At 38.7% G+C, this 25,957-nt stretch overlaps 1 protein-coding gene across 4 annotated transcripts in view; it reads right to left on the bottom strand.

Annotated features, from left to right (window-relative positions):
* The window catches only part of LOC107582762 (inactive ubiquitin carboxyl-terminal hydrolase 54-like), a 187,014-nt gene that overhangs the window by 123,111 nt on the left and 37,946 nt on the right, over positions 1–25,957 (bottom strand). For 3 of the 4 annotated variants that reach the window (XM_016268753.1, XM_016268750.1, XM_016268752.1), the window contains exon 2: positions 12,850–13,523. In XM_016268753.1, coding sequence (XP_016124239.1) covers positions 12,850–12,996 — 147 coding nt within the window. In that variant the 5' untranslated portion in view covers positions 12,997–13,523. Of the gene's footprint in view, positions 1–12,849; positions 13,524–19,670; positions 19,690–25,957 lie in introns of those variants that run through there. The other variant, XM_016268751.1, reaches the window with a different exon arrangement.

Here is a 25,957-nt window from a genome sequence, read left to right as displayed (position 1 = left end):
CTTACTGGAGAGTCAAACGCAGCTACTGTAAATATGCAGCATTCTGCAGTGTGGGCCCCAGCTTTACATGGTGAAAATATGGCGAGAATCTCACGCAAACGGAGACAACTTTAAGCACAGTGATAAATGACACTCTCCGTCAGCAGCCCTGCAGAGAGGGCTCTGATGCTATGAAGTTTGAGTAGGCGAGGGGCTGCGTCGAGCAGTGAGTGTGTGTCTTTATGTGTGTGAATCCCATGTGGGCAGGCTGGGATGATTCAGAGTGACAGATGCACACGCACCACCATACCCCTCCCACCCAACACCAGCTACCAATCGATCATCCCCAACTCCTGAGAGGAAGGTGAGTTTGCAGCACGATGCGGAAAAAGAAAAACGTCACAGGTCTTCAGTCAAAGGTTAATTTAAACATACACTCTTAAAAATAAAGGTGCTTCAAAAGGTTCTTCAGGCGATGCTATAGAAGAACCATTTTTGGTTCCACAAAGAACCATTCAGTCAAAGGTTCTTTAAAGAACCATCTCTTTCTTACCTTTTTATAATCTGAAGAACCTTCTTTCACCACAAAGAACCATTTGTGAAACATGAAGGTTCTTCAGATGTTAAAGGTTCTTTATGGAACCATTTAGACAAAAAGGTTATTTTATGGCATCGTGAAGCACCTTTATTTTTAAGAGTGTACCTACATACTTAAACTCCATGACGCCAGTGGCACGATGGATTGCGTATGTTTCCTGCACTGCTGAATCTTTATATATGTATGTATGTGTGTGTGTAACGATTGTATATTTGGCTATTTTATGTTCTCTATTCCTTCACTTTTTTCTAATGGAACTGAAAAATTAAGCGAGCACAGCCTGTCAATCATCATTAAAGGCTGCTGAATGGACAGCTTCCAGAAGACAATTTGTAAACGTTTGAAAGGGGCACTGAAAAATGAACAAAGCTGTAAGAAATGGGCCAACACAAGGATGAAAATGAGAGAGAGGGTCTTTTCATGTCCTTCAGCACTGAAGGGTCTCCAAGCATCTGTTACCTGATCAAGCCTGCTGGCCACATTCTCACTTCTCTGATACTCTCACTCTCCTCAGCCCTTGGGGCAGGATAATTAATATGACAGACATTCTGTTAGGTCGTTGTGCGTGTGATTAATTTTGTGGGAGTTGTAAAAGAAGTGGTCCTAATGAACTCTTTTCTTTTTGTAAAGTCGTATTGAGTTCTCTCGCCCTCTCTCCCATTGTTTCAGCCTCACTCCTGGACTATACTAAAGCCTCGCCACCATGGAAACAAGCCAAGGCAAATATTACAGGCTTGGGTTCTTTCAGAGAAGACAGAACTCCTACAGATATAACATTTGGTGGGAGTTTCAGTATTTATAAAGGTGGTACATTTTATTCTGTCCATAGTCATGAACACAATGAGAAAGCTTTACACAGCTCTCACTGCACCAATCTAGTAACATCCGGCCATGGTAAACTGCCATGTAATTTCAGGTTTGCCGGATATATGTGGAAATTACCTGATCCAAGTTCCACAGAACAGTAACTTTCCAGAAATACCCAGACACCTGGCGTATATGGACATATACAGGTTTCATGGACATATAAATTAAGCGTTAGCGTTAGTTCTGGCAGGTCACGTGAGTCAAGCTTGTATCAGCTGATTCTCAGCTCAGGAATACGACACCTATCGCGGCATTCCTATATAAGCTCTATTCAGTATTATTCAGCAGCTTTTCAGCTTGCTCAGGAGCAAGTTACCCTCCTCCATCCCCAGCTTCTCCTTTCGCCACAGTCAGGACTTGGCTTTCTGATATTCCTTGCTAATCAGACTCCTTTATCTTGAATAAAGTGTTACACTTAAATATCATTAAGTACATTAATGATATCTGCCTTGTTCTGTTAACCCTAGGGGGGTTATTATTGCTGCTCTCCCTACTCATTCATGACAGGCTGCATGGATGGGCAGCGAGTTTTTTGCCCAGAACAGAACCATACTGCCAAACCAAACTTTATGCTAAATATCTATCATTTTGACGATAGTGGTCCTGACAGAACTATATTATTGAACTCAAATATAGCTAGTCTTCTTATTTTTGACAGAGCCATTAGAGAACATATCTATGTATAATGTATAATTTGAAGGCATTCTCTCTTCCCAGTTTCATTCTTCTTTGCATATTATTTCACAGAAATTAAGACCTGGTCCTTTACTGATGTATCGGGAGAAATGGTTTCTCTAGCAGTATCTCTACCAATAGTGACTAAAGCCCAAAAAGTCAGTGTGTGTTATGAGGCATGATGTGTATCTTTTCCTGGGTAATAGTGAACTGTTCAATAGTTATGTTTAGCCAAAACTAGCAAAGAGTATAATTATAATGATAATTATAATTATAAACTACATATAAACAAACAATATCTCCCCTGATATTTGAAGTAAAAACAGCCCTGGTCTCCCATATATCTAACTATTCCCACCACAAACAAACACACACACACACACACACCCTACCTCCTGCTACAAAGTCTTTTGTGATTTAACTGATCTCTGGTCCCACTTCTTGAGGACACCAACAGCTACAGACTGAAACATTTGTAAGCTTGCACAGTTCTGAGAAGAATCCACTTCAGCATCATACACAAACCAGGTAAGACTGATTATTTATATTGTGTAAAACTAATATATTTAATGTCAAAACTATATTTATACTGTAATATTTCTCAGATAATGTTTCCTCTTTCCCACAGTATCCTACACACAAGACTGGGTTGACTCATTTTCAAAGATTATAAACGGTAACAGAAGTTCAGAAGGTTCAGAAGGTTTTGTTATCCAATTTTTTTATTGTTTTACCTATCCAATTAAATATATTATTTTACTAAAAGTATTTTGTCTTTTAGGTATTCTGCAATATTTATGATGAGGCTATGACGTTTTTCATTTTTCAGATTTCAATATTAAAACAAAAATTGATTGGACGGAAGATACCCTGATTGAGGAAGAAGGTTTCATAGTTTTTTTTTTGTGTGACAAAAAAGACAAAGAGAGACAACAGTAAGTTTAGAAATTGACATGTTGTAACACTTTTTAAATAGGCTATTAGCCTGTAGTGATTATTGTCAGTGGTTACATTACTGTTATTTTTCAGTTGGTGGAGACGAGGTCAACAGAGACCATCACAAAAAGAGCATTGTGGAGGACAGAAATGGTGGAGCTCAATGTTTGATGAGTAAGATGTTGTTGATGTGGATGCACAGACGATCTTCAGTGAGGAATGGATTCTGCTGGGACACTTCATTTCATGTGTTATTTACTGAATTTGTTTTGAAATCTTTAATTCAATGTGGACATCGTATTTTTAAATGTTGTTTTCTGTCGAAATAGTTTTCTGACTGATTTTACATTTTGGATACCATTTACTATTTTCCCCTAACACCGTGTCTACACCGGACGTGACAGTTGTCGCATCGCGCCGCAGGAGAGGATATCTACACATGACACGACAAAGGGACCATTGCAAATCATTTGAACTTTGTGTCAGTATGTCATAAATAAAACGAGGCATCAGTTTACTGTTACAGCATCACTGATTATAATGGGTTCTATAGTATTTTGTCGCTTCGCGCTGAGCCACTACACGTTGTAATAAAGACAAATCATCAATTATTGGCTAAACTGTATTATTTATTATTATATCTGCCCACCTTATCAATCCAATCCAATCATTCACCTGTAAGGTTTTTGGGAGGGATATACTCTAAATTAAACCAATAAAGTCACTTTTCTGTAAGCGTTTTGGGTGGGATAAATCACAAGTTTACCAATGAAATGGCTTTTGAGAAAAGTCTGTGCACTCAGTGGCCCAATAGCTGTCTGGTTTAGGGATGGGTTTAGTTTCAAAGCAACCAATCCAGTTTGCACAGTGGCACAAAGGTATGAGTGGCACCTGAAAAAAATGTTTTGAGGTGATTACTTGCCATGGCAACAAATGGCTGTTGAATGGAAGAATACTTCAGTAACATACATCCGATTTGGTACATTTTCAGAAGTATACGGACCCGTTGTATTTTCCTTATCTGGTCAGTAATAATCCCAGATTTGTCTGAAATTCTGCAGTGTATACAGGAGTTTACTGATCTCACCTCTTTTCATGCAGTGTCTCACTCAAACAGAAAGAGCGGATAATGAAAGAGACAGAAACATCACTATATAACACAATATATTGAAGACCCAGTTACATTTATTATAATGGGTTTATTTGAAGATTGTTTTAAGTTCACTTAAATTAAAAGGTATAATACTTTTTAATGTTCTATAACCATTCAGGCCTTAAAAAAAGTTTAAAATTATGGCTTTCAATTTTACTGTAATGTTGATTGGCTATAAATTACTAATTTTATCATCAGAACTTCATCATCAGAAAAAAAAATCCAAATAGATTATTTAAGAGGCATCAGTTAAAGTATTGTCTGTGATATTTGCCCTCATTCATAGTACTTAGTAAAAAGGCACCATTAAACAAATATTTAAAACGTAACATTGTTATGTTGTTTCTACATTAATGCAGATTCAGTGTGAAAATATAGTTATGATCTCAATTAAATTCACGTTCATTACATTAAATTTTACAAATGTAAAGGCATATGACTGATGATTATATCATCAGGGAAATTAAAACAAACAAGACAGATAAAACAAAACAAAAACAGTCTATCAAAATCACAGATTACACAGCATATTGTTGTGTATTTTAATCAGTGTTTCCCCTTTAAGCACCGAAGTCCAAACATAAAACATTACAGAAGCATGTGCCATAAAGGCTAGACCGTTTTCATATGGCCATAAAAACATTCTATTCCTTTATTATGAGACCAGTAGAGTGTTCCAGGAGGTTCAAGATGGTGACAACTAGCACAAACATCCTGTCCTCCAGAGAGAAGTGTCTGTCTACCCCCAGCAGAACAACACAGGCCATCAGGCACACGAGGGTAAGGGGGCGACTGACAGGGAACGTGACATTATAATCTGGATCACTGCACCTTTGCAGATGTGTGACATGTGTGAGAGGAGAAGAGACAGGTTGCAGCCCCCTCTGCAGGGTTACAGGGAGGTAAGACTGTCAGGACGGCTTCCTAAGACCAGATCTCCAGTCAGGCAGACCAGACGGCACTGAGGGAAAGGACTTTGGCAAATGATGGTCAGCTAAATGAAAAATGTCATTGGGAATGTTCCAGCCAAGAGATTCTGTGGGCACTTCCAAAAACAGCAAACAATGGCACAAACAAATGTTACAGCACATTTAAAGAACAGTTCACCCAAAAATGAGAATTTGCTCACCCGCAGGCCATCCAAGTTGTAGATGAGTTTGTTTCTTGATCAGAACAGATTTGGAGATTCAGCATTACAGCACTTGCTCACCAACCGATCCTCTGCAGTGAACGGGTTGCTGCAGAGGATCCATTGGTGAGCATGTGATGTAATGCTACATTTTTTCAAATCTGCTCCAATGAAGAATCAAACTCATTTTGGAAGGCCCTGGGGGTGACGGATTTTTTTTAATTTTGGGTGAACTGTTGCTTTAAGCATTAAAGTATGAGGCCTGTTTCTTTATATGTAAGTTTACAATGACCTTCATTCTCCATATAAGCCATAAAACTTGAAGTCATCCAGTACTTCATCCCTTGCCGTGTGTTTGAAGCCGTTTCTGCTGCCTACATCTGCATCCACACTCTCGTCTCAGGTAAGTTTGGGCAGCTGTGTGACAGGAACAGTCAAGCTATAACGGCCCACTGGGACCTTTCCATGCAGCTTCTAGTTCCAACCCAGCCCATTAATCCCTATTGTAAACAAGCCAGTGCCTGCAGATGTTTGCGTTGCCTCCAGCTCTTTGTACACAGCAACTTTGTGAACAGGAAGTCGCGGCCCGCCTGCTTTGTCACATTTAAGAAACACTTCAGCTTCACGCTAGATATCGGTCCTGCTCCAGACAGACACTGAACGCTTAATACAGGTAGACCTTTAAAAAACACACTCTAGACATATGGCAGTGGAGGTTAAATATTTAAGGTTTATTTATGTTGTTTTCAACAGCTGTCTTTACACTTGCTGCAACATTTTGTATTGTGAGTCACATGACGATGTAGCTGCTATTTCATCACACGGATACACAGCAGACTAGAATTACTGTGCTGTTCTCTTCTGGCGTACAGTAAAAGTGCTGCAACATCACAGGAACACAAAGATAAAAATGGCCATTTTAAAAGGTGTTACTAATCTCATTTCAAGCAATAAACAACTATTCAGTACAATATACTGTAGTATCATATGATACACTATTTTTGCATATATTTCATGCACTAAGCAAATTTTCTGTGTATGAATCCATACAATGTTTATCATGCTGCTGCATACTGTATCATAGTATATAGTGCAAAGTAAGCAGCATGGTAGTCTTGCAAATTGAGCATAGTTAATTTTGGGGTTACCCAAGGTAATGCTTTTAGATCCATGTGCACAGAAGTGAAAAAGTATTAATTGTTTACTTTTGATATTTTTTAGCTTTGTGTGACTTACATAATGTACATAAATTACCATAAATGAATATGGAAACATTTTTATCCTTGAGCCAGCAATCCTCAAAAGGTTTACATGAATGTAATGGTTGTCTTCCTCAATTAAAGCTCATCAGGACAGGATGCTTTGTTGCTGCTGGACTATTTACAAATGATTCATCTTATCATACTAAAAAACGATTACTATATGAACATAACAAGAAAAAAATTAAAGAAACAAAAATAAAAAAAATGAATGAAAGAAGGGAATAAAAGAACAAGAAAGTAAGGAAGGGAGAAAAGTTCAGAAAATGGGAGGAAGAAAGAAGGAGGGAAATGAAAAGGAGATGAAAACCGGAGGGAAGTAATGAAGGGAAGAGGGGATGATGAAGGGAGAATGGACAGACAGAAGGAAGGAAGAAAGGAAGAGAACAAAAATGAAATGGAAGTAGGAAAGAAGGAATAAAAGAATGAAAGAACAGTAGAGAGATGCAAGTGCAAGAGAACTTAAATGCAAAGTGAAAGGAAAAGAAGACGGAAGGTAGAAAATGAAAAGGAGGATGGAAGAAATAAAAGAAATTAAAATTAAAAAAATGAAAGAAGGAAATAAAAGAAGAAGAAATGAGTAAGTAAACAAGGAAAGAAGGGAAGATGACAGAAGAACAGTCAGAAGGAAAAAAGACAGGGTAAGAGGAAGAGGAAGGAAGAAAGAGAGGAAGTACATGAAAATGAAAAGAAGGAAGAAATAAATGAATTAAATAAAAAAAGGAGTGAAATAAGTAAATAAAAAGGACAGAAAATCGAAGGAAGATAGGACAGATGGAGATGAAAAGGAGAGGAAATTAAAAGGGAAGCAAAGAAAGTATGGAGAATGAAGGAAGAAAGAAAGGAAGGAAGTAAGAATTAAGCTAAAAGGGAAGGAGGAATGAAAGATAAGAAAAGAAGTCAATGAAAATGAAAGTAAAAAACAAAAGGAAGAAATAATTAAAAGACAAATGAAGGAAGGAAATAAAAGAAAAAAGGAAGAAGGAAGTGAGAGAAGTACAGGAAAGAAAGAAAAAGAAAGAAGCCACTCTGTCCTGCAGTTTGAGTAATAAAATAGATCTTGTGATTATGCAAATGTGTCATTGTGAGGAGTAAAAGAAACATTGGCCTGCCTCATTAGCTCCCCTCTGTCTTTCTTCACCATTATTTATTTTTCATCTCAAGGTATTTCTATCAGTAATGATTGCGTTCACAGCTGGTATGAGGGAAGACAGCTGAAAAAAATGGCTTTTTAAGTGCCGCAATCACCATAAAATCTGGATTTGATCAAGTTGGCTGACAGAGGAAATAAATTAATGAAGCCACATGACCCGGGCCAGAGGGGAGACAAAGGTGGCATGGTGTGGACCGGGATAATTACCGGCAGCAGTCCTGGCCCGGCTTCAGTCAAGGACACGGGCTGTTTATTCAAATGAGCTCTGATAAGGCTTAATATGGACAGCGGCTTATTGCTCTCGTTCTAATGAGAAAAATCACAACACTCTCAGAACAGGTGCTCCGGCAGACAAGCAACACATACAGTACAATGTAAAACAGCACTAATGACAGCTGAATAAGGGGGGGAAAAAAAGAGATAAAAACAAGAGGAAAAAATGCCATGGTATGCTAACAGGGCAGGTGACGTTGGAGGCTGTTTTCAGGCTAAACATATGCTTCATTATGATTCCCCATCTATACAATTAATACTCAAACAAACAGGTTGTCTATATGAATATAGAGAGAATTATTTCTGTATTGTTAGCCTCTCTGATGGATGTTTCTACAAAACAGCTTCGAATTGACAAGTTATGCAGTGATTTTTAGCAATGAATAGCTGATGCCAAAACACATAGACAAAAACCCAGTAACTATTTTAGTTTTTCGTTTTTCTTCTGTTGTCTCTCCACTTGTATTTATATCATCTTTATAAACAACTAGACCAGGGGTGGCGAACGTCGGTCCTGGCGAGCCGCAGCCCTGCAGAGTTTTGCTTCAACCCTAATCAAACACACCTGAACAAGCTAATCAAGGTCTGAACGGTTATTAGGAAGCTACAGGCAGGTGAGTTTTAATTAGGGTTAGAGCTGAACTCTGCAGGGCTGCGGCTCTCCAGGACCGGAGTTCGCCACCGCTGAACTAGACCCATTTTTAAATGAAAAAAATGGGTCTAAATGAAAATAAAAGCTAGCATTTTTCTTCATTCTTTCTGTTATATAAGAAGTGATACTGTATTTAAAAATGGTTCACATAATGAACTATTCTATAAAAAAAAACTCTCATAATAATAACAACATGCTTCAAATGAGCTCAAGTTTATTCATTTTTACTAACCATCACTTCACATTAGCATGACTTTTTTATAGTGAACAATGATAATTGAAAAATGCTAATTTTCTGAATAAAAGTATTTACAAAAATTCTAAAAATATCTTCATATATATATATATATATATATATATATATATACAGTATATAAGTAAACCTTAAATAGATCAATAATACACCTTACTGTCAACCCTGTTACCTTCGTGAAAGGATACATTTAATAGATCTAAGCAAATTAAAATGTATTAATCTTGCTTTAGGTGGCACAATGCAACTTATTAACACTTGAAGACATTATCTGTCTGACAGACTGTATACAATCTTACAGAAAAGTACTTTCAGGAAAAGGCACCAACTTCACAGAATTACCCTGCAGTAATTTACTTTTGCAGACATTTTAAAATTAGATATGATTAGACTCTTCATGAAAATAAAAAAATGAGTTATGATTAGACACTTCATAATAAGTACATGATTAAAAAGTGTATTAATTATTTCAGCAAGGTTATCTCAGAATACAGTAAAGTAAGCCCTGGGCTCTCAACTGAAGATCTTCCAGATTTCAGAGCAAAAATAAATAAAATCTTGATAAATTAAGAGCATTTCGTGTTACTTAAGACGCAGTGGGATGAGAATGTGCATGGAGGAGGAAATTTAGAACTCAACTTCTAAGCTTAAATTAAACACCTAATCTCTGGAGAAGTCTGTCGAGACCTTTTCCAAACTGATATTAGGTAGAACCTTGTAAATCTGGGAGCGACCTTCCTTACAGGACAGCAGACTTAAAGGACGAGTTCACCCACAAATTAACTCTCCCTCATGTTGTCCTAAACCTGTATTACTCTATCTTCTGCATAACATAAAAAAGAAGATATTTTGGAAAATGAAAATGAAAGTCAATGGGGTCCAACACTGTTTTTGTCCCCAATCTACTTCAAAACATCTTTTGTGCCCCACTTAAAGAGATAGTTCACCCCAAAATGAAAATTCTGTCATCATTTACTCACCCTCAAGTTGTTCCAACCTGTATGAGTTTCTTTCTTCTACTGAACATGAAATAAGATATTTTGAAGAATGTGGGTAAGCAAACAGTTGTCGGTAGCCATTGACTTCCATTGTATGGAAAAAAATACTATGGCAGTCAATGGGAACCAGAAAGTATTTTTGTTTATTTTATGTTCAGCAGAAGAAAGAAATTCATACAAGTTTGGAACAACTTGAGGGCAAATAAATGATGATAATTTTTACTTTTGGTGTGAACTATCCCATTAATTCTCGAAAAAAAAATCGAAAAAGTACAAATTGGTTCCCTAGGCAGATGCCAATGACACAGAACCCATTTAGCCGAGCCTCTTTCCAGCACTGTGTTCGGACTATAGGATTAGTATAATAGCCCATTTTTATTTTTCATTACCTATTAATAAGTCTGTACTGCTAAATGAAGCCAGGACCTTTTGCTCCCACACACCTGGTTAGCCTGATCCAGCTGGCAATGAGCGCATCCATCACTGAGCTCATTTAGGAAAAACTCAAATAGATCCATAGTGCTGGACTTGGCTTTTGAATGAAGCGCCCTAGAGGGTCCACGTTAACCCATTTACAACAGCACACTCAGAACGCATGATGCATAAGATCTTTGGAGAATCGGCTGTGGTGCGACAGTCTCTCACACATGATGAGCTAATCTAGAGGGGCCTCTCTAATAGAATTCCTGTCTAACGTTTGATAAGAAGTTAGTTTTGCCTTCACTGGATCTGTGATTTGATTTAGCTCTTTCAAGTAAGTTGCAAGTGAACAAAAAGGAAAAATGAAAAAAACACCCTCCAGCATAATTCTGCTCCCTCATCCCTGTCCAGCGCTGTTACATCGACTATAAAGTGATTATTAAGGATTCCTCTAAAGTGGGGAGAATAAAAATTGTATGATTTGGTAACTTTTTCTTCCCTTTCTTACCCGTTTTCCTTTTTCTCACTTACTCTTTTTAGTCATATCTTCCTCAGTTGAGCATGTGCAGTATGTACACATATACATCTATAGAGATGTATATGGTATACTGGTATACTGTACGTACAGTATATTAACACACGTTATTTCAGTTTTTTTGTTTTTTTAGTTCATGAAGTTAAAATGACTTTTGTAGAGGCGTCCAAGGCTATGTTGGGTAGGTAACAGAGAAGGATGTTTAATTTATGAGCAGACAGACCGTTTGGCCAGACAGATTGGTGTAAGTGAGGACAGCCTACAAGGAAGACCCAGATAAAGCTCTGCTAAACTGGGACTGGCAGAGACCAACAGTGACATCAGATACAGCAGCAAGAAAAAGATAGAATGGAAGAGAGAGAAACAGAGAGAAATCCATAACACTCTGAATGAACTCTACAGCCATCCCAGAATACTAAATACTGCTTCAACTGCTCAACTTATCTGTGAGCGATCACATTTTTTCTGAGCTATTCACAAGGTCCAAGAAAAAACCTTTGACCGTAACTGGCAAAACTGTGAAAATGTCAATGTTTTTTTAACCAGTCATGAAAACATTTTGTGCAGTTTTTATTAAAAACATATATATTTGTCCTTTTGACAATTGTATTAGTTTTACTTGCATATTTGTGACAAACAATACATGTCATTGTGTCGCTTTTTGCATCATATACAAAATGACCCAGTCACTTGGTAAAACTAAAAGTTTAAAGAGACACTGTGATTTTGTTCCAATTTAAATGTACTGTAACTCTATTAATGGGATAGTTCACCCAAAACTGAAAATTTTGTCATTAATTATTCACCCTCATGTCGTTCCAAACCCGTAAGACTGAAATCCGAGAGCTTTCGGACCCTGCATAGACAGCAAGGGAACAACCACGTTCAAGGCCCAGAAACGTAAGGACATCGTTAAAATTGTCCATGAAAATGAAAGCTCTCGGATTTCATCAAAAATATCTTAATTTGTGTTCCAAAGATGAATGAAGGTCTTACGGGTTTAGAATGACATGAGGGTGAGTAATTAATGACAGAATTTTCATTTTTGGGTGAACTAACCCTTTAATAAATAATACTAATAATGTAGTAGCAGATATATATATATATACACACTCTAAAAAATGCTAGGTTATTTTTTCTACTCTAATGCTGAGTTGAGCCTGTTGGTTCATATGTTGGGTTGTTTTTTCCAGTGTTGGGTAGTTTTTGTGTTACCCAGCCATTGGGTTAGTGGCTGGGTCAATGTCACAGTGTCACAATGTCACAATGTCACAAATGTGTCAGCTAAATGCGTCAGCAGCGGTTATTCGCATGATGAAAAAGCCTTTTGCCTTGCATAACATAAACTAATTTTATTCATTATAATACTGAATTTAATTTATTTTGATGTTAAAATATGTTTTCTAATCTCAGTACTGTTTGTTTATGGGCAAGTTATAGAGTCAGTTATGGCATATTTCAGTTGCGAGTGAAACGCGAGGCAGTGGTCTGAGGTTTGCAGTTCCCCTGCCGAACAGCAGCCCATCACTGGCTCAGATTTCGGCGACACGCCGGCACAAGAATCAGCACTATTTTGGTAAAAAAAGATAATAGAAAATGTTACTTTTAAATGTTATACTTTATTTCTTACTTTTTTTTTCTTTACATTTATTTTATTTCAAGCCCATTTTAAATTAGCAATATAGTAATTATTAAATAATATTTGAGTTAAATAAAACAACCCAGCATGTTGGGTAAAAACATTTAACCCAACCAGCCTGGTCAAAACAACTCAGCATGTTTTCTGTCCAATATTTACCAAGCACTAGGTTGCCAAATAACCCAGCAATGGTTGTTTTTTAAACCTTAAATGATTTTAGCAAATGGCTGCAATATAACAAAGAGTGAAAAATGTAAGGGGGTCTGAATACTTTCCGTACCCACTGTATATATACAGTATATATAGCAATTAAAATATTATTAGACCTACCTGCAGCGCACTGTTTAGGAAGCAGCTGTTCTGACCCGGCTCATTACTCAGGCCTTTGCTGGGAGCGATGGAGGTCATGGTGCGTGGGGTAAACATCCCCTGCAGCCCGCTGCTGCCTGAAGCAAAGTAGTTCCGCTTCCACGACATGGGTCCAGCTCTGCTTCGCTCCCCCCTCCAATCACCACAAGAGCCGCGTCCTTCCCCAGCTAATCACACTGGAGGAGGAGGGCATCCTGAACACGGTGCAGATGAGTGTGTGTGTGTGTGTGTGTGTGAATGCAGAGAGTGTCTGTGCTGGGCTGGTCTCTATGTTACTCCCATGAGAGAGGGTTTGGTCAGTGATTACAAAACAAAAAATATAATGAAGGAATCTGCTGGAGTTTGGTAACAGGTGTGAATATAAAAGTGATGTTTTCTCTCAAGGGGGGCGGAGGAATCTCAGTAATGTCTGTCTGTCGCGACTAAATGGCTCCCCACACCTGAGATGGTAAAGTGGGGTTAAAACGTAATGACTGGCCTGGTTAAAACCAGCTGCGTGACTGTTGCAGTGTTTGTTAGTGTAAGTGTGGCTGTGATCCAAGACAATGTCCTCACGTTGCGGTGTCCACTTTCTGTCCGCCGACTGCTTTTCACCTCTGAGCCTTCTCAATATGTTCTCTCTTAGCCCAGCTGATCTGAAAAATAAATAATAATAACTTACATTCAAAAACATTCCTTTGTTTTTTCAAACAACAATAAGTCAGCAGCTGAGCTGGGGTGATACCTGCTGGTTGGTCTAGGGCAAAAACCATCATAATTTTTGCACTTATTTTAACTTTAACATAGCTTTGAATTTTCTGTTGTATTATTCTTACACAAAAAAACATGTAATCCTTTCAGAACATAACCGTGTTAATTACTTTCTGGACTCTGTGTCTCAGACATGCACCATCCCTCTTTTTATCTCTCTCTCCCCTCTGATTGGTAATATTTTGGCTAATTCAAAGAAGTAAATATTTTACAAATGAAAGGTTTTACAAATTAAGATGTTTTGAAGTCTCGTATGCTCACCAAGGCTGCATTCCAAAATACAGAAAAAAACATTAATATTGTGAAATCTAAAATTTTAAATAACCAATTAAAAATTTATTTTACAATATAAAATAACCATTTTCTATGTTGATATACTTTTAAATGTAGTGTAATTTATTCCTGTGAAAGTTGAGTTTTCAGCAGCCATTACTCTAGTCTTCAGTGCCACATGATCCTTTAGAAATCATTTTAACATGTTGATTTGATAATCAAGAAAAATGTCTTATCACAGCTGAAAATGGTATAGCACAAAATAAGACCTGTATATTTGTAGAACCATGATGCATGTTTTTCAGGATTCTTTGATTAAAAGAAAGTTTAAAAGAAAAGCATCTTTTGTAACATTATAATGTCTTTACTCTCGCTTTTGAACAATTTAATGTGTCCTTTCTGAATAAAAGTATTCATTTCTTAAGTAGTTAACTGTAAAATATGTTTGGATATGCCACGATTGAAACTACTATGAAATAACCAATATACTGTACAAACACTTGTGAGCACACATCAGTTGAATTCTATATTAATGTGGCATTTTTATAATTAATTATTAAAAATGCACTTTCCCTCATATTTTATTGAGACTACATGTAGTATTCGTACTTAAAAAATTCAAAATTTATTTACAATTTGAGTAAAAATGATAACTACTGTAAGTAAATTTGAACCTACAATCTTTATGCTGAACAAAAAAGAAGAAGAAGAAGAAGAAAAACCTTACGGCCATTTTATGTCAACTACCTATTTTCACATGACATCATGTGTTTTTACTCCTCTTACATGTACATAAAAGCAGTCCTGCACACTGACTGCCATGCAAATACACCACCTATAATACACGTGCAAAATCTCCACTGTTAAACAAATTTGGACCATCATTTTTTTCATCCCCTTACCCTTTCGCTTTTTCAACTAGGAAAAAGTGAGTGAGAGAGGAAGGTAAAGAGGTAGGTATGCGGGAGAGGAAAGACAACAGCACTGCAGAGCTCTCCTGCCAGGATGGAGGCAGCGGCGTGCTGAGCAAATGTCCTATTCCCACTTCCACATAAATACACCCCCACGTTCACACACAAAACACACACTCTGTCCACATGGTCCAGCCGGAACCAGAGCGAGGCCCCACAGTGTGCCCTGTTCTCCTGAGGCAGAGGCAAGAAGAGGGATGTTCTGATGTGGAAGAACAGTGAGTGTGACAGATCTGAGGCAGGTGTTATGCAAGGTCACGGAAAAACATCTTTCCTGCTCTTCTTAATTAGGGTCAGCGCTGTGTAAGCTAGGGATGTTCATGACTGCCTGTTGATTGATTCAATGACATTAGTAATTTAATGAATTAAGCTGAACAATTTCAGCACAAATAAAGGTTATGTTCACTGCAAAACAATAAGTGTTTGCCAACATAATCAAATAAATAAGACAAGCCCTTTCATATGCTCACCCAAACTTCCTGTTTTAGTAGGAAATATGTCAACACAGGACAGAAAACTTGGCTTGTCAAACCATTTAACGCGGACAGACAAGTTCATCTGTCAGCCTTCCCACATTATTCCACCTTACCATCATGTCAGTGTTGATCAGTGACTACTGTAACATCGTCCATTGTATTTACACTGTATTGTCCTTTATTGACTTAAAGGGGTCCTATTATGCTCTTTTACAAAGTCTTGATTTAGTTTTGGGGGTGTACTAGAACATGCTCTCATGCTTGGTGGTTCGAAAAACGCATAATTTTTCTCATAATTTACATTATTACAATACCTCTCTCCCCAGGCTGGCACAAACGGCTCGATTAGTTCTGGCTTTGATGAAGGTCCGCCTTCCGAAAAACAAAATGTGTTGTGATTGGTTAGCTGTCCCAGTGAGTTGTGATTGGCGAACAGCTTAGACGGTGTTTCAGTACTGCCCCGCCTCTTGCTCTGTCTTTCAACAAAAGCTTTTGGCGAATCCGGCACTACTCACTCGTGATGTGGAAGATGTCCTCAGTAAAATGCACAGCACACAATAGCAAATTGGGGTTATAATGCTCAGGAACGGAGTTAAAAAGTAAATTGCAACCACTGTTTCCTGACATCATCCACTTTCGGAAGCTCAAACAAAGACGTTTGGGCACGGAGGTTTCAGGCGGTCGCACACCGGACGAGAAGCACAGCATCGTGCCACATCTTTAAAATTCAAATACATTATTTTCTATGAGTGTACACTCGGGGACAGGAGCCCTTCCTGGGCTTGACTGGGGAACAGGAGCCCTCCCTGGGCTACACTCGGGAACAGGAGCCCTTTTCTGGGCTGAACTGGGGATCAGGAGCCCTTCCTGGGCTACACTCGGGGACAAGAGCCCTTCGTGGGCTATACTCTGGGACAGGAGCCCTTCCTGGCCTGAACTGGGAATCAGGAGCCCTTCGTGGGCTATACTGGGGAACAGGGTAGTGCTTCCGTGGTGCTGGCACTGGAGGGCGCTCTGGAGGAGCAGGCACAGCAAAGCGCCTTCGAGGAGCTGGGACTGGAGCGAGCTCTGGGACTGGAGCCAACACTGGAGCGAGCTCTGGGGCTGGAGCCGACACTGGAGCGAGCTCTGGGGCTGGAGCTGGCACATATTCGTCCGTGGGGCTTGCCACACTAACGTCCTTCAGCTGACTTGGGGAAGCCGCGGACGGCGGCGGACTGGTTCTGGCTCGGGACCGGACACTCCCCAGACACCGGAAAACTCCTTCCCTCCAAGTTAGTCCAGTGGTGTCTGGGAGGTCCACAGGGTGATGGTAGTTGGCCCCGAGCCAGAAAAGCTGATTGAGGACAGCGTCCCCTAACGCCGTCACCTCAGCTTGCTTGCAGAACTCCCTGGCGTACTCGTAGAAGGGGAGATCGAGGCGAGCTAGGGCGGCGAGGCGAGCTAGGGCGGTGACGCGAGCGGCAATTTCAGTCGCCGCGGGGAGGAAAAACCAGGAAACAAAAAAACTTTTAAAAAAACGGGAAAAAAGAAAAACGAGGAGAAGGGGCGCTGCTTACTTTCGGTATTGGTCCACTGTTCTGTCACAATACCCTTTCAAGGAACGAGGAGATGCTGAGAATACTTTAACAAGACTTTATTTCCATGAACCAAGGGAGACGAACTCAGGAAGACGTTTAACAGCGGACAGAGAACTAGGGATTGGGAACACTTTAAATACACACAGGAGGAGGGGATGACGAGACACACCTGGGAGCAATGAAACATCAAGGGAAACACCTGGGACAAATGAACTTAATCAGGACAGGAACAGGAAACTGGAGCCCTCCCTGGGCTACACTCGGGAACCGGAGCCCCTCCTGGGCTGAACTGGGGATCAGGAGCACTCCCTGGGCTACACTCGGGAACAGGAGCTCTTCCTGGGCTGAACTGGGGATCAGGAGCCCTTCCTGGGAGCAATGAAACATCAAGGGAAACCTGGGGCAAATGAACTTAATCAGGACAGGAACAGGAAACTAACCAAATAAGGGCATAGGAAGGCACATGGGGAGCAAGACACACACAAAACATGGAACAGAGTCTGACAATTATGAAGACAACATTAATATTAATATTATTAAAATGTATTTAAATATTTAAAAATATATATATATTAAATATTTAAGAATATTACATATATGAACAACAAGTTGTCAAAAATTGCTGATCCACAAAGTGACATTTTGATTAAGAAAGAGTCATCTATATTTTAAATTATTTAGATTATTAAGAGTAATAAATTAACAGCAAATTAAACTAATTAAATTCATGCTAAAGTCCCTAAATGTATTACAATACAGCAGAATAAAAAAAAACTATTATGAGGAAAACATAAATACTCACATTTTTTTAAACTTATTTAAATGTAAAATTTTGAGGGGTCATATGGCGTTGCTAAAAAGAACATTATTTTGTGTATTTGGTGTAATGCAATGTAGCGTCTGGACCACCACTGTACATTATTGTTTCTCCTCTATGCCCCGCCTTTCTGAAACGCGTCAATTTTTACAAAGCTCATCGTTCTGAAAATCGAGATGTGCTCTGATTGGCCAGCTATTTAGTGCATTGTGATTGGCCAAATACCTCAAGCGTATAACGGAAATGTTACGACCCTTACCATACTGTGATGCTGTGTCCCGGCACGACGAGACAAAACCAGTAAAACCCATTACAAATGAGGAATTTGTTGCATCCTGTGGGAACATAATTACTGATTATAATGACTTTACTGTCTTTTTACGCGTTGCGTTGCATATCGCGCTGCGTAAACATAAAACCATGTCTGCATTTGTGATCAGAGAAATCACAAACAAGCGCTACTCTACACTGCTCAAAACTCGCGTATGAATCGTCAGTGGCAAATTCTTTAAATATGAAAACGTTCTTACAGGCTGTGAGTCAGAAGCACCAGACTGTCCTTGCAAAGTTGGAACTGTCCCACTTTATAGAAACAAACGCCGGCATTGTAGGCTATACTGTCCCAGGAAACAGTCCTCGTCCACCATAAAATGCACTTCACACATCTGAATATTTGGGTTGAACTGTTCCGGAACAGTGTTGTAAATACAACTTAACCACTGATTACTAGTTGTGTCCTCTTTTGGAAGCCCAAACAAAGTAGTTTCGCTTTCACAAGTAAACACACAGCATCTCCACAACATGGCGGAGGCGGCAGCAACAATACTACAGCGAGAATAAAAGTTACGCCTTCTTTCTTTGCGTGAACATTTGGGCGGCGTTATGCAAATCTTCCCACATCGTGACGTAGACATGTGGGGGCATGTTAGAACGAGCTGTTTTAGGTAGGCGTGGTTGACTCTTAACTTTTATAAAGAATATCTCTTTGGATTTGAGACTTTAGTCTTTGCAACATTACAGGTCTTCTTTATGCACCAAGAGCTTGTAACACTCCAAAGAGAAAGGAAAAATTGAAACTTTAAGTATTTGAAAATATTAAACATATCTGTAAAAAGTAATGTAAAAAGTATAATGATCCACAAACTGATGTTTTAATGAAGAAAGAGTCATCTATATTTTTTATTCCCATTATAACTACACAACTTCACAAAATTTTAAGGGTATTTGAATATTTTTAAATATTAAAAATATATATATATTTTTTTTAAAAATTTTGTGTGGAATCAAATATCAATTTATTTAAAAATGACAATGTTAGCAATGTGCCAATGCTAGTTGGAGTCCACAATATGCATTTTATGGTATTACTGTTAATTTTGATTATATCTATTTACTGTTTATTTTGATTAAAATCAATTATGAGAATTCCTGAAAAAAGGGAAATTTTTTAAGTATGAGAGTGTATAATAAAGCATGACACGCTGCTTTACATGCATGTATGTGCTTCTTTTTTTGCATAAAACAGGTGTGGACACTCATTCTCAGTGGGCGGCACTGTTGAGGTAGTTGAAGGAATTATTCACAGATGGGGTCATGTGACCCGAGTACTACAGGGTACAATTGTGAGTCACGGGCTGCCATGATGACAGCGCAGTCCACCCCCACCCCAATCCCAAGCCCAAGCCCTGTGCCGGTCGATGCCCCGGCCGATATTGTCATACACTAGCTGGCACTGTTAAACCATTGCACCAGAGGGTTTATGCATTTACATAATGCACTGCAGAGCACAACACAGCCAACAATTACTGAGAGAGGGACAAAGAGAGAGAGAGAGAGAGAACTAATGAGAGAGAGAGGAAAGGGCCTCTCTGATTATCCAAATAAGCTTAGCCCAATATGGCATCTAATAACTCACATACACAAGACCAACAGCTCTGAAAAGGCCGCGTCCTCTGGAGCTGGGCGGATAGGGCTGTCTCATTAACCCAGCAACAATCAGACGCTCGGGATCCAATCGAGAGCCGCTATCAATCAGACCAGGTCAGGATGAGCCATGGGAAGTAATCTCCTCCTGGCTAGTGTGTTAGTAAACATGTTACGTAACACTCTGGTGCACTGTGCAGCGACTGCAAAGCCCCGCCTCCATACCTCCCAGTTCTGCTGGCCACCAATCCCACCCAAACACACACGCATCTTCCTAAATCCCCTTTTAATTCCATTAAATGGCAGAGTTCCAGTGCCACACTGCCAGGATCCGCAGCCGTGGCGATACCTTGGCAACCGCACAGAGGGCACTGGGATTCTACAAAGAGAGACAGGGAGAGAGATGGATAAGCGTGCAGCCTCTCATGATCCCTGATCTTCACCTCTACTGGGCCTCCATATAAACGTCCCTAGGATTGTATTTTTTGCAGAAAATATTTTATTTTGAGAAATATTTTCATCAGGTTTCATTACTGTACAGCAGTGAAACCCATGCAGAAAGAGCGTTAGTGACTCATAATTACATCAAACTCTTAAATTAGTTTCATTCATTTGAAATGTGAACCTGTTCAACATGAAAACACAAGAATACAATCAGGCTCCAAAATTAACTTGTTTTTCGCACTTGCTAATTGAGAAAACTGAGAAAATGTACCAGGTGCCAATATTTCTTAATGACCATGAAACTGTATTTCTTATTCTTTTTTTATTTAATAAAATATTTATTTTTTATTCCCAAGAGAATGGATTTAGCATTTTTGTCTTGCATATTTGAGACAAACTTTACATTATATACTCTCTTTAAAACTGTACAAGACACAGATGAACAATATGATTGTGTTCCTTTTTTTTATTCTAAGAAAACCTCCACACAGTACAGGCAAATATAGATCTGGAAAATAAAAAGAGAGAGAAAAAAGAAAAAACTAGATAAACTTGTGATGGCAAATTGTCAGTTGAGGCAAAAGTTCGAAGAACATATTACCATTTGGCATCTGTAAAAAAAAAATGTATTATTATTTCTGAAAGAAGTTTCTTATGCTCACCAAGGCTACATTTATGTGACCAAAAATACAGTAAAAACTGAAATATTGTTAAATATTTTTACTATTTAAAATAACCATTTTTTATTTTAATCTATTTTAAAAAGTAATGTTTTCCTGTAACGGCATTCCACAGTCATTTCTCCAGTCATCAGTGTCACATGATCCTCAAGAAACATTTCTTATTATTATCAAAGTTGAAACTTAATATTTTTGTTTTTACTTTTGGAAACCATGATACTGTGATACTTTAAAATGATCAGGATGACACAATGTAGGAGTGCAGCACTGTAGACTCTCACAAAAGTCACAGCCATTAACAAAGCATTTATAGTGCTGCCACTAGAGACCAGACTCACTCATCCACAAACACTCTCAGAAGCACCACACCGTCATTCTAGTGACTGACTTAAACCTTCACCTCCATCCGAATCAACATTCAGCGCATTTATAGTTACTGAGCTGCCAATTCAGTCATTACAAACAGATAAAGAGTCTTTGTGATTTTAAGCAGTGATGTTCAATTTATAAATTAACTATTCTTTTTAGTAAACTTTTTTTTTTAATCAATCGGTTGAAATGATTCACAAAACCAGTCTGAACAATTATTTAGCAAATCAGGCTGAATCGGTTGAGTCAATAGCTCAAAGACTCATTATGGACTCCCAGTGATTTGGGTTTACAACTGAACTGACAACAGACTTCTTATAGTTAACTAAAACTACATTATTAAACCATTTTTGTTCATTGAACTAAAGCAGAAACATTTTTTAAATATTACATGACAAAACTAAAACTAAAAAAAGAAGAAGACGACAATTAGAAATGTTGCCCTGGCAACTAAATGAAATAAAAAAAGATTGAGTTGAAGTACAATATAACTAAAACTAAAAGTGAAATAAATATAAATTAAAAATACATTTTAAAAACGAATAAACATTACACATAACAATATTACTAAAACAAACTATAAAAAAGGCAACTCGAAATATTAGCCAAAGCCATAAATGTTACAAATAAAATATGTAAATACATTTTAATAAATAGTTTATTGTAAATGTAAATTATAGTGAGGTTTAATAAGCTGACACATGAAATTACAATACACACTACATTTAAAATAGGAATTTAAATAAATATGAAATGAATATGAACCATGCCATGTACCATGTGTGAGTCTTTTGCAAACATTTACAAACACTCAGCCTAAAGCTCTTCTCTTTGGTTCAACCAATATCATATTTCCACAATGTGAAGATGTAATTCACAGTCTCTCTACAGGTGTCTTCAACCCTGCTGCTAAATGGTCAATGATTCTGTCTTTCCATTTCAGAGAAAATGGAAGCCCATTCCGCAACCAATCCCTGACTGAACTAAATGGAGAAAAAGCAAAGGTCATCAACTCAGGCATGAGGAATAATTTCTTTAGCTGGCACTAAAGTAAATGTATAACAAATGAGAGATAAAAAAAAAAAATCTCTTTGTGGATGGGTGCAGTCAGTTGAAACTGAATCATTAGACCAAGGGCTGAAGCATTTCCTGAGTGCCGCACTATAGCCGGAAGCAGCCCTTCTGATGCCTGGAGCCTGCAGAGAGACTGACATCTGTCTGCATGTAGCTGCCGTGTAACCTCGCACCTCTCTCCTCCTCCCGCTGATAGGGATTGCGTGACTGCAGCTTGCCAGACGCAGCAGGAGAGATACGCTGTGGAACTGTCAGGCTGAATTCAGTACAGTGTAATCCGGTGTCGTTCACTGCTCAGGGATCAGCAATAAGAATTTTTTCTGCTTGCCCAACTGAGTCAGAATTTAGTCACTATCTGCACTGTCAACATTTTCACTGGAAAAAATGTATAGCTATATGTGCAAAACAAAAAAGAATGTCAAAAATAATTTAATCACATGAGTAAATAGATTACAGAAACATTATTAAAGTGTCCATTTTTATAATTAACATAAAATTTGTATTAATTGTTAACATTTAAAAATATATATTTTTATAAAAATATAAAATGGAAAAATATGAATATTCACTTGATTAAAAAAATTGCTAAATTGATAAAAAAATATATAATGTGATAAACTATAACTGCTAAATGCAACAGCTACAAATTCATAAACACCCTTTTGCTGGAAAATTATAGAATGCAAAAAATACCGAATTCAAATCATGCTACCAAGACAAATACACACTACCATTCAAAATATTTTATGTTTTTTTTGAAAGACATCTCAAGGCTGCATTTATTTGGTCAAAAACACATAATATTTTGAAATGTTTTTACTATTTTAAATAACTATTATCAATTTGAATATATTTTATTTTTGTGTAAACCATGATACATTTTTTCACGATTCGTTGATGAATAGAAAGTTCAGAAGAACTGTATTTAATTTGAAACAGAAATCTTTTTTAAACTTCAGAAATGTCTTAATTGTCACTTCTTAACTTATGAATCCTTCTTAAGTAAACCTTTTTTGTAAAGAATAATCTTAGTGACCAAACGCATTCACAAATAGCACACACCCTTTGTATTCTTATTTTGAGTTGATGCCCCTTGGGCGGCGTTTAAGGACAATCAGGTGTTCCACAAACCGCTATAAATTTACTTTTGTGCCTGAAGCAATTCGTTTATGTAACAAATATAATTGATTTGTATTATTTATTTTGTTTATACTTTTTTTTTTTCCCCCTTTCTAGTTTATATATTTTATGTATTTTGAGTATTTGTATGTATGTGTATTACAGTAAGTGTTGTCCATACATGTGAAGTACCATGACAGTCTGAATTAATTGCCTCCTGGGGCCGTAAACTAAACTAAACTAAAATTTCACCTCATCTATTCTAGGCAGCTAGACAACATTACCAAAGTGACAAGTTCAAATCAGCATTATTTGTGACTTTAATGAGCCATACGTGACAGAAAACTAAAAAAGGTAAATTTGCAAGGCTTATAAACACATATTCAATAAAACTAAAAATAAATAATAAAACCAAAAATAATTTCAGCACTGGTCCTATAGAGCTGTTGGCAATTTCACCAACTGGCCCACAACTCTCTCATACTGACTGCAGACCAGTGGTCCATTATTACTGTTGTGCCCTGCTAAGGAAACACTGGTAGGCTTCTGGAAGAAACTGTTGGATTGCAGCAGCAGTTTTCTTCTCCTCACAGGCGTGCCTCTCCTCTGCTCATTACGGAGCCAGGGGGATCTCTGATCCGCAGAGGAGGCGTGGGCGAGAGCGGCCGGCGGGTAAACCTAGATCAGCGTGAATGCCGCCAGCACTGAGGAGTTTAGAAGCCAGTAAAGCCGTTTCATTTTAAGGGACCTTTTAAAGGCTTTGTTGTCATTCAATTCAATTTTGCTGTGGTAAAGAGTGCTTCAGGGGATAGACACACACGCCAAGAGCAAACACGAGCTCTAGTCTTTTTCTTCACAATTTTGCTGTTTTCTCCTCTTTTTCTGTCTAATCATAAAATATTCTTCCTGTTTACTCATTATTAGTGTTGTCAAAAGTACCAATGCCGGTTCTAAAATTAAAAAAATGTGACGATACCAGCATTTCCCGCTAGCATTTTGAGCGCTGTGGATTCTTAAAGAGGTCCTATTATGCTCTTTTACAAAGTCTTGATTTTATTTTAGGGGTGTACTAGAACAGGCTCTCATACTAGGTTGTTCGAAAAACACATAATTTTTCACATATTTTACATTATTACAACACCTCTCTCCCCAGTCTGGCATGAATGGCTCGAATAGTTCCTGTAGCAAATGAAGGCCCGCCTTCTGAAATACAAAATGTGCTGTGATTGGTTAGCTGGGCCAGTGTGTGTTATGATTGGCTCCACTCGGCGCCTGGTCGGGAAATGACACGCCCCTTACCATAGCCGCCTGCGAGCTTCAGTGTAAATATTGCGTCAAAATCAAATCAATTTGAGCGCGATTTAATCTCAGATGATTGTAACCACTCTAAGTTCGTCTGCCTTGGGAAAGCTAGCATGTCTCCGACATAGTGATAACACTCGTTGCTTTCTTTAGTGCAGCTCAACCAGGTCTCGTCCCATTCGTTGATATTTGTGATTTCACAAATCCCGAAAAATATGCGTTGTAGTCCAAACGAGTCGTTCGTTGTAGTTTTTGAAAAGTGATTTCTGTTAAATAAAATATCTTTGTAACTTTGCAGATCTTTTTTATGCTCAAACAGCAACATTACAGACTAACTAAAGTTGAAAAAGTGAAAAAGCATAATAGGACCCCTTTAAACAACTCTGATTGGCCATTGGTATTGTCACATTTAAAAAATTTCAATACCGCCTGGTACCGACATTGGTACTTTTGACAACACTACTCATTATGGCAGCAAACCAAAGGAAAAATAGCACAAACATCTGCTCGTGCGATGTCCACTAAGGACGCGTACTTCCATGTTTCGATCCTTCCGCGCCACAGGCCATTCCTGCGGTTTGCGTTCGAGGGGCAGGCATACCAGTACAAGGTCCTGCCCTTCAAGCTGTCCCTGTCACCCCTTGTCTTCACGAAAGTTACGGAGGCAGCCCTTGTTCCCATGAGAGAACAGGGCATTCGCATTCTCAACTACCTCGACGATTGGCTCATACTCGCTCAGTCTCAGGATCAGTTGTGCGAACACAGGGATTTGGTACTTTCACACCTCAGCTTGTTGGGCCTTCGGCTCCATGAAGACTTTGCTCCTGCTGGCATTGGCCTCCATCAAGAGGGTAGGGGACCTGCATGTATTTTCCAACGATTCGTGTCTAGAGTTTGGGCCAACTGATTCCCAGGTAACCCTGAGGCCCCGGCCCGGCTATGTGCCCAAGGTTCCCGCTACTCCCTTCAGGGATCAGGTGGTGAACCTCCAAGCACTGCCCTTGGAGGAGGCAGACCCAGCCCTAGTTTTGCTATGTCCCGTCCGAGCCTTAAGGTGCTACGTTGACCGGTCGCAAAGCTTCAGGACCTCAGACCAGCTCTTTGTCTGTCACGGAGGCCAGCAGAAGGGGAATGCCGTCTCTAAGCAGAGGATGGCCCACTGGATAGTGGATGCCATCACCCTGGCTTATCAGGCACAGGGTGTGCCCTGCCCGTTCAGGTTGCGAGCTCACTCAACTATAAGTGTTGCATCCTCCTGGGCGCTGGCTCGTGGCGCCTCGCTGACAGATAT

Source organism: Sinocyclocheilus grahami, unplaced genomic scaffold (assembly GCF_001515645.1).
Source record: "Sinocyclocheilus grahami isolate Dianchi unplaced genomic scaffold, SAMN03320097.WGS_v1.1 scaffold47.1, whole genome shotgun sequence".
Lineage (NCBI taxonomy): Eukaryota > Metazoa > Chordata > Actinopteri > Cypriniformes > Cyprinidae > Sinocyclocheilus > Sinocyclocheilus grahami.
This window is presented reverse-complemented; position numbering and strand designations above follow the sequence as displayed.